Here is a 17,059-nt window from a genome sequence, read left to right on the forward strand (position 1 = left end):
CTTTCCCTTCTTTGTGTATGACCGAGATTACTGCTTCTCCCCATGTTCTAGGTGGGTCTCTAGCATTCAGCGCATAGTTATATACTCTATGAAGAAGGGGAACAATCTTGGCTTGAAAACATTTATAAAACTCCCCAGGGAACCCGTCTGGGCCCGGCAATTTATTGTTCTTCAGCTTTTTAATGGTGTTTTTTATTTCCTCTTCAGTGATAGTTTCAACTATAGCTTTAGATTCATTTTGGTCCAGTTTGGTAAGGTTAATTTGTTGGAGAAATTGTTTAATTTTTTCTGATTTATTGGGGGAGGTTGTTGAATCATAAAGTTGTTCATAATACTTAGAAAAAGCGTTAGCTATTGCTTTGGGATGAGACACCAAATTTTTGGAGTTTGGTCATGTAACTTTTTGTATTGTTCGGCTTGCTTGTGCTTTTCTTAATTGGAAAGCGAGCAGTCTGCTTGCTTTATTCCCTTGTTCATAATACTTTTGATTAGTGAAGTGTAAGGCCCCCTCTGCTTTGTATGTTAGTTTAACCGAGCGTCCTCAGAGGTCGTAAGGAGCTATATATGAATCGAATGGTAACACCATAATAACTGGATGAAAGACAAGAAATCGAGTTCAGTGTAAGTCACCACAACAACAACTCACACTTTTTATTATATACGTAGAACAAGAAGCGAGCGAAAGTCCGCCAACACAACATCCTCACAGAGGGACAGAGAACAATCTGTTACATTAGTAAATCATTTAATTGCTGTCTACATTTACTTAGCTCTATGAGGAATATATTATTATTTGTTTTTTTTGTTCTGTCTCTAATTTCTTAATTTGTTCTTCTTATAATCTTTGATCTTTTTCACGGTCCTTTTTTAATTTAGAGGATAATGAATGTCGAGTTGACGTGAATACTTCCGTGTATCATTATTATTGCTGATGTGATGTATTTAAAGAGTATGTTTGAAGGGGTGAATATGTATGGATATTTAAAGGTATTATGAGGGGATATTATGGTGTTAACTCTATTTTCTATGGCTATTATAATGATTGTGCTTGGAGATGTGTTACCTATCCGAGTGAGTTCTCCCAATGAGTAGCTGATTGGTAGGCTTATTTAAAGCTAGTGGGGAGACGGGGTGGGGAGAGTGCTTTCATATGGCTGTAGGTCAGCTTGCTGTGAGGTTGCCTTTTTCGTGCCTCTCCAAGGGAGTTTTGTTTTGCCTAGGAAGGGCTGGTTTGATTTTTGTGATTACCAAGTATTTTCTTTATTCTTTTTTGGTTATTATTTTTTTGTGCATGTGCGCACTTGGCAATAAACCAGCACCATTTTTTCACTTGAACCCTCAAAGCTGTGTAGTGCTTTTTGCACTTTTTGCATCCCATCCAGTGTGTGAATCGGGATGGGATGCCCCCCCCGTTCACAAACCCTATCGAACAATCCAACCTTTTTAGAGTGGTCATATTCTACTGTGGAACCAGCTTCCAATGACAGTTCGGGAGGCGGAACCTCTCTCTGTATTTAAAGTTAGACTTAAATCGTTTTGATAAAGCGTATAGTTAGAGCTGGCTCAGGGAAACCTGGACCATCTCTCTCTCTCTTCTGTCTCTACCTCATCTCCCTCTTGTCCTTTCTCTCCCCCCCTTTCTGTCCCCCTCTCCTCTGTCCAACATTTTCCTTACCCCAACCGGTCGAGGCAGATGACCGCACATCTCTGAGCCTGGTTCTGTCAGAGATTTCTTCTTCTGTTAAGAGGGAGTTTTTTCTCTCCACTGATGCCTAGTGCTTGCTCATTGTGTGAACTGTTGGGTTTCTCTGCTCTCCTTGATGTTGTCTATATTGGGCTTTAAAAGCTGGGCCAAGGAGCCCAGATCTCCAAATTAATTTTGAAATTTAAAAAGTTCAGAGCCATCCAAGCCTTTATGTCATCAAGACACTTAAGTAAAATTTAGAGAGTATGCATCGTTCTTTTTAAGAGGCACGTAAATTTGACTGTCATCTGCGTAGCAGTGGAACAGGATGCCATACTTTCTAAGAATGGAGCCAAGTGGGAGCAGATAGAGAGAGAAAAGAAGGGGGCCCAGAACTGAGCCCTGTGGGACCCCGCAGGTGAGAGGAGCCGAGGAAGTCGAGTCACAGAGGCTGACACAGAAAGTTCGATCAGCCAAGTATGACCTGAACCACTCCAATGCTGTGCCCCTGATGCCCACCTGCTGCTCCAAACATGAGATCAGGATCTCGTGGTCCACTGTATCAAATGCAGCAATTAAGTCTAAAAGGACAAGAACTACACAGTCACCGGAGTCAGTAGCTAAAAAGACATCATTAAGGGGCTTCCGGTGATGCAAGCGCTTGGGTAGCCACCTTTTGGCGAACCTCTGGCACATTATCCTGTTTTAATTATTTCTGTAGGCGCTAAAACTCAAACTACGCTATTTTTAATCTGGGTAATGTCCCTGGATCAACTGTGGAGCAAAGCTGCCGGCAAAATGCCTTCAAAAAACACTAACAGAAAGAAAGAAGCACAGGTGGCTTCTTCTCATGTTGACGATGCTAGGTTAGCAGGTGCCGCTAGCCCTCCATCTACCTGCCAGGAAGCAGACCCGGGACTGACCAGAGCTCTGGAGGCAATGACGGCAAATATCGCTCAGATGATGGATGAAAAGCTGGATAAGATGGCACTTGACATCACAGCCAACATTTCTCAGAGTTTGAAGGAAGTTACCGAACGGGTCGGTGAGGCTGAGCAGAGGATCCTAGTGGTGGAAACCGCTTCGGCTGATACTGAGAAGCGTTTGCTAGCTCTGGAAAAGACGGCTAACGAATTGACAGAGCGTCTCCACGACTACGAAAACAAGAGCCGACGCAAAAACCTACGGATCATAGGCCTGCCGGAGAAGCTGGAGGGGACGAATACAACAACGTTTATGGAGACGTGGATACCCCTGATCCTGCAGCTTGACACCAAGTCGGGGCGCATCAAGTTGGAGAGGGCACACAGGCTCCAGGGTCCGGAGACATCCAGGTTTCCCCGCGCTATAATAGCAAGATTTCATATGCAGCCAGACGACTGAAGGACATCCGAGTCGACGAAACGAGGATACACTTTTTCCCGGATTTTGCTGCTGCAACACAGAAGAAGCGACGCAAGTTCGACCAGGTGAGGAGAAAGCTGCAGAACATCGAGGGGGCTCGTTACGCCATGATTTACCCTGCTTCATTGAAGATTATGGTGAATAACAGTGTTAAAACGTTTCATTCTCCAGAGCAAGCCTCTGCGTTTGTTGACTCTCTCCAGTGAACAGAAAATATGTATCTGTAACTGAGGGTTATTTTACCAGATGTGTTCAGATGTGGTGTTAAAAGGGCTGTTTATGGTCTTTTGAGTTAATTCAGGAATAATCTTTAAAGCATCGTATAGACACACAGTAATTTTTGTCCAATAAGCTACAGTTGTTAGAGAACTGCAAGTAGTGGGTATTCATGCAATGTCTGCTTTCCGCTGACCAGACAAAACAACCATTCTGCTTCCCGTGGCTGTTAACACAGGGACTGTCGTTGGATTTTACTTTGCCGCGCCATCAGATATTACTTTGATTTAAAACGACTGTGTCAGTTCATTTAGGAGTATGCTTGCGTTTAGGGTAAGGCAAAGGGTCTTTTACCCTAAAAGAGAGGTTGAACTTACTCTCTATGTGCTCTTAATGGTATGGTCCCTGAAGGACCTAGTGTTGGTGTTTGTAAATAGTTTTATTTCATGTGCTCAGTCTGATTAGCTTATTCTTATGTATGACAGTGAGTATTTGCAGCAACTTGAGTTATGCCAGAGTCTATTTTATTTAGTGATGAGTATTTCTAGTATCAAACTCTGTACTTGGAATGTACGGGGTATTCATCACCCGGTAAAGAGGAAAAAAATTCTTACCTCCCTTAAAAAGGAAGGTGTTGAAATTGCATTGCTGCAGGAAACCCACCTGGAGGATCAGGAACATCTCAAACTGAAACGAGACTGGGTGGGTGAGACTTTTTTTTCATCCTACACCTCAAACAGTAGAGGTGTGTGTATTCTAATCAACAAGAAATTGCCCTTTAAACTTGAATCCTGTGTCAAGGACAATAATGGACGTTACATTATAATTAAAGGCCTATTATACGAAAAATATATTTCAATTCTCAACATTTATGCTCCTCCTGGTCACCCTACCGATTTTCTCACAAAGGCATTTTTGGAGTTTGCTGAACTTGAAACTGACTTTTCTGTAGTTGGTGGCGATTTTAATTGCCACCTGAATCCACTCTTTGATAAATTGCCGGCAGAAACTGGGGCCCCTTCGAAAAGAGCTAGAGCGTTAGCGGATACATGTGATGAGTTTGGATTTGTTGACATTTGGAGAACTGTGCATCCTGATTTAAAAGAGTTTACATTCTTTTCCAGCGCTCACAGAACTAGCTCCAGGATAGATTACTTTTTTGTTCCTAAGCTGATGCTATCATCTGTGGTATCTTGTGAAATAGGTGTTATTTCTGTTTCCGATCACAGTCCGGTATTTTTACAATTGATGAAAAACAAGGTTTTACTAAGTCTTGGAGGTTCAACCCACATCTACTCAGCGACCCCAAATTTGTTTCGTATTTTAAGTCAGAATTTTAAATCTTTTACTCCATAAATAATACTCCAGATGTTTCCCCCTCTGTGTTGTGGGAAACCTGTAAAGTGTATGCCAGGGGCCTGATTATCTCCTATTCCAAAAGTACAAAACGCAAATCTCTGGAAGCCCAAATTAAACTAGAGGGTGAATTATCCAATCTTGAAAAGATGTACACTAAATATCCATCTGAGGCTAATATGAAGGCTATGCTGGCCACAAAGGCATCTCTAAATTCTCTGCTTACTCACAAAGCTGAGCAAAGTATTAGGTTCGCTAAACACAGGCTATACGAGTATGGCAATAAACTAAAAAATAAATACCTTGCAAGATTGGTAAATAGGAAGAGTGACCGTCAGACAATTTCTTCTATTAAAGACACAAATGGATCTACTAAATTTGATACAAACAATATTAATAGGGTGTTTAGAGATTTTTATAGTAAGCTCTACACCAGTGAGGAGTCCTCAGGAGTACAGGATTTAATTGATAAATTCATGTCTAAACTCACTCTACCTAAACTAACGGATGAACAAAGACGAGAATTAAATAAACCAATTGTGAAACAGGAGGCTTTGGAGGCATTGCAGACCCTACAGTCAGGAAAAGCTCCAGGCCCTGGTAATGTTAGGTACTTCCTAACATTATTAATGTCGATCAGTCAGGATTTGTTGTTGGCAGGAACTCTTGTAATAATATAAGAAGACTGTTAAATGTAATTCAACTGTCGCATCAGCAGAAACTCCCCAGCATGGTGATAAGTCTAGACGCCGAAAAGGCCTTTGACAGAGTCGAATGGTCATTTCTTTTCTCTGCTCTTGATACCTTTGGGTTGGGAGAAACATTCTGCAGCTGGGTTTAACTCTTATATAACAGACCACTTGCAGCTGTTCGTATTAATGGGCAGACTTCCTCTTACTTTCCCCTGGGCAGGGGCACCAGACTGAGGTGTCCCCTGTCCCCGCTGCTGTTCGCCATAGTTATAGAACCTCTCGCGGAAGCTATAAGGAATAGCCCAGATATTGCTGGAATCTGTGCTGGTGATAAAGATCATAAAATAGCCTTATACGCTGATGATATTTAACTTTTTGTAACTAACCCACAGACATCTGTACCAGCTGTTTTGGAAATAGTGAATCAATTTAGTAAGTTCTCAGGGTACAAAATTAATTTTTCTAAATCTGAGGTTATGCCTCTAGGTAACCCTCATTGCCCCACTCCATTTCCATTTAAATGGTCACCCGAATGTTTCACTTATCTGGGGATTTCAATTACTTCGTCACTTGAAGCACTGTACAAGGCCAATTTTGAGCCTCATCTTAAACGCATTAGGGATGATCTAGACAGGTGGATCTCTCTACCATTGTCTCTGTTGGGGAGGATTTCCTTGCTTAAAATTAATATCTTGCCGAGACTCCTTTATCATTTTCAAATGGTCCCTATTTTACTTAATAATAAAACTATTAAGAGGGTTAACAGCTGTTTTAGTACATTTATTTGGAACAGAAAGAAGCCACGACTGAAGATGCTAAGCTACAGATGTCTGTGGAGAAAGGTGGCTTGGCGGTCCCTAATATTAGACTTTATCAGCTTGCTGCACAGTTTCGCTACATAGTTGATTGGATTAATGGTGACCCAGAATCAGTTTGGTTGGATCTAGAAACACTTAACGCAGGCAACCCTTTTCCAAGCTTGTTATTTGCTCTAGACTTAAAAAAAATTAAGAGTGTCTTAGTTGATAATGTTATAGTTAAAACGACTCTGCAAGCCTGGCAAGCAGTAAGGAAGCTGGAGGGCCGTGCAAATACATTGTCTTCTCTGGCTCTTATACACCGTAACATGGTGGATTTAATATTTGGAGAGATAGAGGGGTCTTAACCCTTGGGCATTTATTTCATGAAGGAGTGATGCTCCCATTTACAGAAATTGAAAAGAAATATAACCTACCACCACATAATTGCTTCAGGTTTTTCCAAGTCCGTAGCTTCATTCAGGGTAAAAGCAGCCATGTCTTTGACCATCAGACTTGAAAAATAGAGCGCCTGCTTCTCAACAGGGGAAAGAAATCGGTCCTTGGCCAGGGGTATATTGAACTTAATCTTGCCACTAATATTAATACAGACTACCTGCGGCAGGTGTGGAATAATGATCTTAACCTCAGAATAGATGAAACAACATGGACAGAAATTTGGCAACTGGCAAAAGAGATTTCTATTTGTAATAGAACCAGGGAAACCCAGTTTAGGATCCTGCATCGCTTACAGATCACCCCCCAGCTGAGACATAAGATAAATCCGAGTTTGACGGAAATGTGCTCGAAGTGTGTAATGGCATATTACATGCACACAGACGTTTCTTTAGGTCACACAAGGTTCAGTGGATAGTTGTTTCCTGGGTCACACGAGGTGTAGCGGGCAATTATGAGTTTCCCGTTTTATCTCAAGGTCCCTGTCCTCCCTAGAAACTCCCTGTTCTCTATTGATATCTGCTCGTTCTCACAACACCTTATTGGCATCATATCAGACAACTACTCTATCTGACGAATATCCTGTTTCTTTCTTTCTCACATACACATATTGCTGAAGACATGTTTATATACGCCTTGTTTCTCTCTGCTCAGTGTTGTTCACTTTGCAGACTCTTCGACTCTGTAAACTGTGCTCCTCTGGTTGCAACTCAGATTAAATCAACTTGCTTGTATTCATCCGACTCAGTTCTCGTGCTTCATCTCACTCACAAAAGTTCCCATAACAATTTGGTGTCAGAAGTGGGATCGTCTGAGAGTCCGTTGGGATCAAAAGGACGCCGGCAGTGCACACCTGGAATCCAGGAGATCTTCCTCTACCTCCAACCAAGTATTCAGAGAGAGGGGACCGGCGATCCAATTGATTGACTGACTGGCTCCACGACGATCCAAGATAAAGCTAACGTCCGATTGAGACGGTGAGATGTTGACTTTCCAAATTCCAAATTTACCAATGATTCATGAATAATGATAATGATTCTGTAATCAATAGAGATAACTTCTTTTTTTATGTATTTTCTGAGTCTGTGGATACTTGCATTACTGCTGGTCATCATTTTCCATTGTTTACTTCCTTTTTGTTTTGGAACTTGACACGGAACTGTCATGTTGTAGGTTTTGATTGAAGGGGTTTATGCCCTTGAAATTGAAACTGAGTTTGTAGGTATAGGTTTTTATAACCTGATACTGAGTTTGTAGGTATAGGTTTTTATAACCTGATACTGAGTTTGTAGGTATAGGTTTTCATAACCTGATACTGAGATTGTAGGTACAGATTTTTATAATCTGATACTGAGTTGTAGGTACAGATCTTTATGGTCTGATACTGAAGTAGGTGAGAACTTTCCACTCTCACTGAGGTAGGTGAGAACGTTCCATTCTCACTGAAGTTAGGTGTGGGTTATAGGCGTCAAAGACCTACACCTAGGATTATTTACTAGAAGTCAGGGACTTACCGGTAGACAGGGTCTATACGAGGTAAATAATCAAAAGAGTCAGGGACTCTTGGTAAAAAGGAAACATGGGTACCCAAGGAAGTAAACAAGCGAAAAATGATCCGGACAGTCCAATTATTCTGGCCATGAAACAAAAATATGGGGATCAAAGTGTTGAATGTTTGAATTACTGGGTAACAAATCATGGATTCCCAGAAGGGGGATCGTTGAGCAAAAATCAACTGAAAAAAACTGCGTGAAAGTCTTGAGAAAGAAAGACAGACAATTATGAGCAAAAAGAGAGTGAAAAGTGATAAAATGAGAGAGATTGAAAAGAATGAAGGATGTCTGAAAAAATGGGAAGATGAATGTGAAACGAGAGAAAGGAGACAAGTGTGCAAAATGATAACATGTATGAAAGTCGATAAGAAAGACAAAGGAAGTGATTTTGAACCTAAGAGTAAAAAGAATTCTCTCTATCCTAAACTGACAGGGTGCGGTCAGAGCTCTCTGGTTGATGACGCTTCCTGGTCCCTCCCTCGAAGACAACCCCCTCCCAAGGCAATGGCTCCGCCTTCGGTTCCTCCTCCATACAACGCCTCATCTGCCATGTCATCACCGATGTCATCCACATCCTCTTTTATGAACACTCCCTCATCAGGCTCCAGTGTCCTCACTTCCTCCTCCCTCTCCCCTCCAATTGCAGCACGCACCAGACAACAATCAGATTCAGCTTTTACGATGCCAATGGTGCAAGTTATGGGTCCGGATGGAAATCCAGGTTTTGTCTACCGCCCATGGACAACTCAGGACCTGATTGATTCAGGATCACACCTCCCAAAGCCTGCACAAGGTGGTGCCACCATGGCACGAGCCTATGTTCAGTTCATCAAAGACTTCACACCAACCTCAGGCGAAATCCAGAGAGTCATGATGAAATACATGAAACCATCTGATTTCTCCAAGGTGAAAGACATTTTCCAAAGAGATGGCGACTACAGACCCCAAGCGGTGAATTGGGACACTAATGACATGCTGACCATGCATACAAATGCCTGCAGGACAAGAAAGACGCTGAAAAAAAAAAAAAAAGAAAAGAAAAGACACTGAACACAGAGCTATGTTAACTATGCTCTCCCTGAACAAGTTGCAGTACCATCAACTCAACCACTTCCAGTTCAGCATTACGGTGTTTCACAACGAGGAGGAAGAGGCATGCAGAGAGGACGCAGGCCATGGCAAGGAGAGAGATCAGGTCCAAGAATGGGACCGCCACCAGGCTACGATGTGTGCTTCCTGTGTGGCAATAAAGGACATTGGGCAAAGGATTGCACACAATTCCGAGGCCGAGGCAGAGGAAGAGGTGCTCCACCTAGAGGCAGAAATGACCGTTGGCAACAATCATCTGACTGATCTGAGAGACGAGGGAGGGGAGGACCGGATGCGTGCGTCACCCAGACAGCCTACCCTGAACCTTCAGAAAAGGGGAGTGAGAATGACACACACACACACACCACTCACACGCTTACATCGCAGCAACAACACCAACTACTCACAGAGACTATTGAAGTTTTACAGAGAAAATCTGACTTTAAACCTATAGGAACATACACCATGTATGATGACTCAATGGTGCAGAAACTGCCCACTATGATTTTGAATGTTGCAGGAAAAGATGTTACATTTATGGTTGACTCAGGTGCAACACGCACAGTGTTAAAATACTCTGAAATACCTAAGGCCAAACTCAGTGGCAATTTCATGTATTCCATTGGTGCATGTGGAACAACAGTCAAAGAAAACTATACATCTCCAACTACGTGTTCTCATCCTGAACCATTTACTAAAGTAAAGCACTCATTTTTGCTTTCCCACGTCTGTCCTTTCAACTTGTTAGGACGAGACCTGATGATGGCTTTTGGCATCGACTTATTTCGACACCAGAAGGAGTTAAAGTTGTGAGACGAACAACTCCACCCAATCCTGAAGCCTATATAATGGCTAAGTATCAACCTGATTTAATCTCCTCACTGCTCTACATATACCAATGGAAAGTTGAGAGTGTTTTGGCTCTATCTCTGACTGAACGTGCACATGCACTGGTTAGCCCAACTGCAGTTTTCATGCAGCCTGAGGCACTCCATTGCACGTCACACGTGACAACTGACCTTGACAGAGACTATGAAACTGAATGGTGGACTGACATCAACGATACTCTACTGACTGACTCTCTCTACTGGACAGACCTACGATGTGCACTTTCTGTCAGCTTAACAGCTGAACAACAACAATTTTTTCTGATTAACGATTCACATCCACATATTTCGCTTTCCAAAGGACAAACTGATCAATGGAGATATTTAGGTCCATGGACAAAATCATGCATTGAGCTCAAAGATTGGCAATCTACACCCGACCCACATGTGTCATACTCGCCAAAGGGGGGTGTTTTCAAAACTGCATGCAAATTAACCGTGGCTGCTCTGAAATCTGTCTACTTGCTAGACCACAATCTTGATAAAACCGAACACATACACCAAATGCTCTCCGCAGAACAGATCCATCCAGCCCTTGCACGAGTCCCACCCAAATTGTGGGCACAAGGCAAATATGATGTAGGTCTCATAAAAAATTGTGAACCTGTAATAGTCACTCCTAAGTCTGACTACAGGCCAAAACGAGTTCAGTACCCTCTGCGTCCGGAAGCCGTCGAAGGCATTAAACCTGTTTTTAAATCCTTATTGGAAGCTGGTGTTATTATCCCATGCGATGACTCACCTGTCTGCACTCCTATTTTTCCAGTTCAGAAAGCTAGAGAACCACCATCTCTACCCGAGTGGCGATTTGTTCAAGACTTAAAAGCAGTTAATGCAGCTGTTCATGCCAGAACACCAAGTGTTCCTAACCCGTACACTTTGCTTTCACAAGTCCCATCTTCTGCTAAGTGGTTTTCAGTTGTTGATCTATCAAATGCATTTTTCAGTGTTCCTGTTCACAAGGATTCTCAGTACTGGTTTGCATTCCAGTTCAACGGGAAAGGTTATACTTTCACCCGTTTATGTCAGGGTTTCACTGAATCACCAACAATCTACAATCGGGCTTTATGCGAATCATTGTCGCCTCTAGTGCTCTCTGATGGCACTACCTTACTACAATATGTAGACGATCTTCTGATCTGCGCTCCAACTGAAAAACAATGCATAACTGACACTATCAAACTGCTCAAACATCTGGCAGAAGAAGGTCACAAAGCCAGCTTAAACAAGCTACAATTTGTCAAACAAGCTGTGACCTTCCTGGGTCACATAATTTCTGGTGAAGGCAAAACCATGTCTCCAAAACATATTGAAGCTTTCCAAAAGATTCCAAAACCAATTACCCAACAACAAATGCTATCTTTCCTGGGGATGTGTTCCTACTGTCGCGCTTTTGTCCCTAATTTTTCTGAGGTTGAAAGACCCCTCAGGACCTTGTGTCACCAATCAGGCATGACCTCTCGCTCACAACTTGAGTGGACACCGGAAGCAGAAACTGCATTCCTAAACTTGAAACTTCAACTTCAGTCTCCTCCTACACTTGGACTTCCTGACCCAACCAAACCATTCACTCAGACCGTGGATGAACGTTCGGGTTGCATGACTTCTGTCCTCCTACAACCTCATGGTGACAGGCTTCGTCCTGTGGCATATTGCTTGGGTAAACTCGATCCTGTAGCAGCAGACATGCCAAAATGTCTCAGAGCTGTAGCAGCTGCTGAAAAAGCCCTTTTGGCCTCAAGAGATATAGTTGGCTACGCTCCTTTGACTCTCCTTGTGCCACATGCGGTCTCTTTGATCCTTTCTGAGCAGAAAACATCACACCTTTCGGCTGCTAGACACCTTAGGTATCATACGTGTCTTCTTGACATGCCTAATGTCACTCTTAAGAGGTGTACTGTTCTAAACCCTGCTACTCTGCTCCCTCTTCCACAGGATGGTGAGCCTCATGATTGCATGGCTGAACTTTCAGCATCTTGTTCTCCAAGACCTGATCTGACAGAAACGCCCTTGACAAATCCTGACCTTGTCCTCTATGTAGATGGCTCTGCTTCAAGAGACCCAGCTACAGGTCTCTGCCGTGTTGGTTTTGCTGTTTGTTCTGACTATGACGTGATGATGTCATCATCTCTTCCACCTCACTTCTCAGCTCAAGCTGCAGAACTTGTGGCCTTAACAACTGCCTGCCAATTAGCTAAGGGTAGATCTGTAAATATCTACACTGATTCCAGATATGCTTTTGGTGTTGTTCATGACTTTGGTGCACTTTGGAAACATAGAGGTTTTCTGAAATATGATGGCAAGCCCGTTTTGCATCACACACTCATTGCAGATCTCTTAGATGCCATCCTTCTTCCTTCTGCCATTTCTGTGTGTAAATGTGCTGCTCACACTAATGCCTCTGACCCAATTTCTACAGGTAACGCTCGAGCGGATGCAGCTGCGAAGGCAGCTTCTCTTCTCCCTTTGTTTGACTCTTCTGTATCACGTACTTTGGTTTCAGTTTCTTCTGACGTACCATCTTCCCTCAGTGCTGTTCAATCTTTTGCGTCTCCAAAAGATAAGCAACTTTGGAGAAACGCAGGTGCTTCATGTCATTATGGCATCTGGATAGGCCCCGACAACAACCCGTGTTTGCCTTCCCATTTCTTCCCTCACTATGCTAAATTGACGCATGGGTCTGACCATGCATCAAAAGGAGGGATGCAGCAAATGATTAATACATTTTGGTTCACAAAAGGGTTTTCTGCCTATGCTCAAAAACACTGCCAAGCCTGTGTTATCTGTGCTACTCACAATGTAGGCAGGGCAATCCAACCTTCCCAACAAGCTGCTCATCCTCAACCAACTCGACCTTTTGAGCATGTCATGATGGATTTTGTAGAACTAACTCCATCAGAAGGAAAGTCTCATTGTTTAGTGATGGTAGACATGTGGAGCAAATGGGTTGAAGTGTTCCCAGCCTCAAAACAATCTGCCTCAGTAGTAGCTAAAGCCCTTCTTACTGAAATCATTCCCAGATGGGGAATTCCAGCTAAAATCTCCAGTGATAATGGTAGCCATTTTGTTAATTCAGCTATCACTGAACTGAGCCTATACTTAGGCATTAACCTGAGAACACACTGTGCCTACCACCCAGCTAGTGGAGGTGCAGTAGAGAGGGAGAATGGAACACTAAAGAACAAGCTGGCCAAGTGTTGTGAAGACACAGGTCTTCCATGGACAAAAGCACTTCCTCTAGTGCTTATGTATATGAGAATGCGAAAACGAAACAGAACTAACTTGAGCCCCTTTGAGATTCTTTTTGCAACTCCTCCTTCTGTAGGTGTGGAAACTCCCCGATCTCCACCCCCATCAACAGCTCTTTGTGATCACAACACACTAACCTACTGTACCAATCTATCCAAACAGCTCTCTGATATAAAGAAACAGGTGATCGCAGCCCTCCCTGTTCCAGCCAGTGGTCCCCTGCACCAGCTCGAACCAGGTGACTTCGTGGTCGTAAAAGACTTCAGGAGGAAGTCGTGGAGGAACAGGAGGTGGCAAGGTCCGTTCCAGATCCTGCTGACAACCCACACTGCTGTGAAGGTCGCTGAGCGGGCTACCTGGATCCACGCCAGCCACTGCAGAAAGGTTCCAGCACCCCCTGCTGGTTCTCCTGAAAAACTACAAACTCCGGAGGCTGCTAAGTAAGACTTTGCGTTCACAACAGGCACACAGGCGACCAAGGGCCCGAAGAAAGAAAACAACAAGTGGCGTGCAGACGTAGTTTCTGTGTCACCTTCGTGGGCGCAAGAAGACCTACACCACACCACACCCTACACCTGTTACAACATTTCACTGTCTTTATTTTTCACACAGTGACTCTCCCCATGCAAGTCTGTATATTTTTATGTGCTGTTTGTCTAGCTGTATTATTCCTATGGTCAACAAAGTTGTGGGCTCCTTGTTCTTGTTGCAGATGGTGCGCTATCACATGCTTTCTGTCTCTGCTCCTGCTCCCCAGGTGACTTTGGACGACATAGCTGCTGCTTATGCCCTGACCGAGGACACGAGCACAGACGACTCACACACTGATGCTGACTCTGATGAATGTGTATAAAGGATTTTGTTTGACAGTAACCCAGTTCTCTCTTTGCTATGCTCTACTCAGGATGCTTTCATCCACAAAAACAGCTTGCAACTTTTACCTTAAGGTTTTCCATTGAATTGTATTCTGTGTGACGACTGATCGTAAACCAGTTGGAATGCTCAGTCTGAAGTTTTTGAATACTGTTCTTTTCTCCTATTTGATTGTCATCTGGGATTTTGTTGTGTTATATTGTGTGTGCATATTTTGGTAATTCTATTGTTGATTGTGTTTTATTGGTTGTTTTTCTCTTCCTCGTTTATCCTTAAGGATAAAAAGGGGGGAAATGTAATGGCATATTACATGCACACAGACGTTTCTTTAGGTCACACAAGGTTCAGTGGATAGTTGTTTCCTGGGTCACACGAGGTGTAGCGGGCAATTATGAGTTTCCCGTTTTATCTCAAGGTCCCTGTCCTCCCTAGAAACTCCCTGTTCTCTATTGATATCTGCTCGTTCTCACAACACCTTATTGGCATCATATCAGACAACTACTCTATCTGACGAATATCCTGTTTCTTTCTTTCTCACATACACATATTGCTGAAGACATGTTTATATACGCCTTGTTTCTCTCTGCTCAGTGTTGTTCACTTTGCAGACTCTTCGACTCTGTAAACTGTGCTCCTCTGGTTGCAACTCAGATTAAATCAACTTGCTTGTATTCATCCGACTCAGTTCTCGTGCTTCATCTCACTCACAAAAGTTCCCATAACAAGTGTCACGTGGAGGTGGGGAGTTACAGGCATTGTGTGTGGTCATGTGTTCATATTGAGGACTACTGGCATAAAATTAATGATAAACTTAATTTGATTTATGATGTCCATCTTGACCTTGATCCTCAGGCTCTGCTCCTTGGCTTACCCAGCCCTCACATTAAAGGCTCTGATCAAAGAAGGCTGTTTAATGTTCTTACATTTGCGGCCCGGAAAAATGTACTCCTTAAATGGATTGATGATACACCTCCTACGATTATAGGATGGCATAAACTGATATTTGAGTTAATACCAATGGAATATCTAACATACAGATTCAAATGTAAAACGCCAATTTTCTTCAAGACCTGGACACCCTTTTTTAAATATGCTGGTAAAAGACTCACAAATATTGTTTTAAAGGGAATGGTCAATTGCACTGCCAGTTGGCAAAATTACATCTTTGGGCTGTGAGACTAGATTTCCTCTTACTTGGTGATTAATGGTTATTTATTGATTACTCATGTTTTGTCTTGTGAAAGTTTGTTAAGATTCTAAATCTTTTGATTTATGAAAATTTGTATCCTTTTTTTTACTTGTTTTTCTTGAAATGGTTAGTTGTTGCATCACTGTCAATTGTAATGGACTGAGCACTCCTGTGTGCAAATATCTACTCAGATGCTACGACACCTCCCTCAATACACCTATATAATTGTATGCAATTGTTCCCAGGGAGGTCGTGGGCTGGGAATTTCAGGAATCTCACACATATGTGAGATTAGTGGCCACTGTTTGTTTGTTTTTGTTTGTTTGCCTGTAATTTGTTCACTTTGTATGTTTAAGGAAAAACCAAAATAAAAATATTATTTAAAAAAAAAGACATCATTAAAAACTCTTAAAAGTGCTGATTTGGTGCTGTGCAGTGATTTAACACCAGACTGGAAAACTGCAGGGTCTAGAGCAGGTTTTTTGATGAGAGGTTGCACTACTGCATGTTTAAAATTTTTGGGGACCATACCTGAGGACAAAACCAGAATAATAGATGGCCCTATAGTGTGGAAAACCTCTTTAAATAGTCGAGGAGGGACAGCATCATTTGGAGAACCTGAGGGCTTCAGCCGACCAACAACCTCCTGTAAAAAGGACAATGTCCCGGGTTCAAACTGGTTAAAAACAGCAGTGCAGGGAACAGAGACAGAGGGGTCATATGCAGGAGGTGAGAGCCCTAACAGAAGAGACTTTGTCAATAAAAAAGTGCATAAAGTTCTCACAAGCAGTTGTGGAGGCCTCCATTCAGACGTCTGTGGGGCATTAAGAACCAAGTTAATGGTGTCAAACAAAACACAAGGCTTGTGACTGTTTGACAGGATAATGTCAGAGAAATGGTTTCTTTTAGCATTCTTCACAGTTGTCTGATAGTGACGCCAGCAGTCCCTTAATGTTTGGAAAGACACCTGCAATTTGTCCTTCTTCCACTTGCGCTCTGCTCTACGGCACTCGCGTCTGACAGCATGAGTCCTTTCATTCAGCCAGGGTTCAGACTTAGTTTTAGGCTGCCTGGTTTTTAGTGGAGCCACAGCGTCCAAAACAGTTTGGCAGGCGGAGTGAAACCATGAGCTCAGCTCCTCTGTATCGCACACAGACCCAGGAAAAACACAAAAGCAGTCGAAAACTGAACAGCAGTGGAAGGGTTAAAACTACGACAGCTCTGCTTACACTTAAAATGACTCTTAAAAACAGTCGTTATTCCTCCTCCTCTGCCCAACATCCGCAGGAAGTTAAAACAGCCGCAATCATGGCGTAAAAGTTCCGCGAAAGTACTGGACTCACCAACACTCAGCCACGTCTCAGTTACACAGAGGGAATCCAATCTTCGGGATGAGAAGAAATACTTTAAGATGAAAGTCTTGTTCGCTAGCGATCTAGCATTTGCCAGGCCAATCCTGGTAGGAACCAGTGGGTCAACGACGTCAGCTGTCCGGGGAGCCCGACACAGAGGCCGCAGGTTGTGGAGATTCACCCCGCGCCAGCAGGGACGAGGTTTTATGGCCATCATGATCCAAACAAATTCAAACAGAAACTTTATATGGAAATGCTGTGG

At 42.9% G+C, this 17,059-nt stretch overlaps 1 protein-coding gene across 1 annotated transcript; it reads left to right on the plus strand.

Moving 5' to 3' along the window:
* Positions 1 to 6,964: 6,964 nt before the first annotated feature.
* LOC131468243 (protein NYNRIN-like) lies at positions 6,965 to 14,927 on the plus strand. Its single transcript, XM_058642289.1, has 2 exons — positions 6,965 to 12,718; positions 12,749 to 14,927. Exons 1-2 carry the CDS (start codon positions 10,096 to 10,098, stop codon positions 13,825 to 13,827), a joined length of 3,702 nt encoding a protein of 1,233 aa, XP_058498272.1. The 5' UTR covers positions 6,965 to 10,095; the 3' UTR covers positions 13,828 to 14,927.
* The last annotated feature ends 2,132 nt before the right edge of the window (positions 14,928 to 17,059 follow it).

This window comes from Solea solea, chromosome 1 (genome assembly GCF_958295425.1).
Source record: "Solea solea chromosome 1, fSolSol10.1, whole genome shotgun sequence".
Classification (NCBI taxonomy): domain Eukaryota; kingdom Metazoa; phylum Chordata; class Actinopteri; order Pleuronectiformes; family Soleidae; genus Solea; species Solea solea.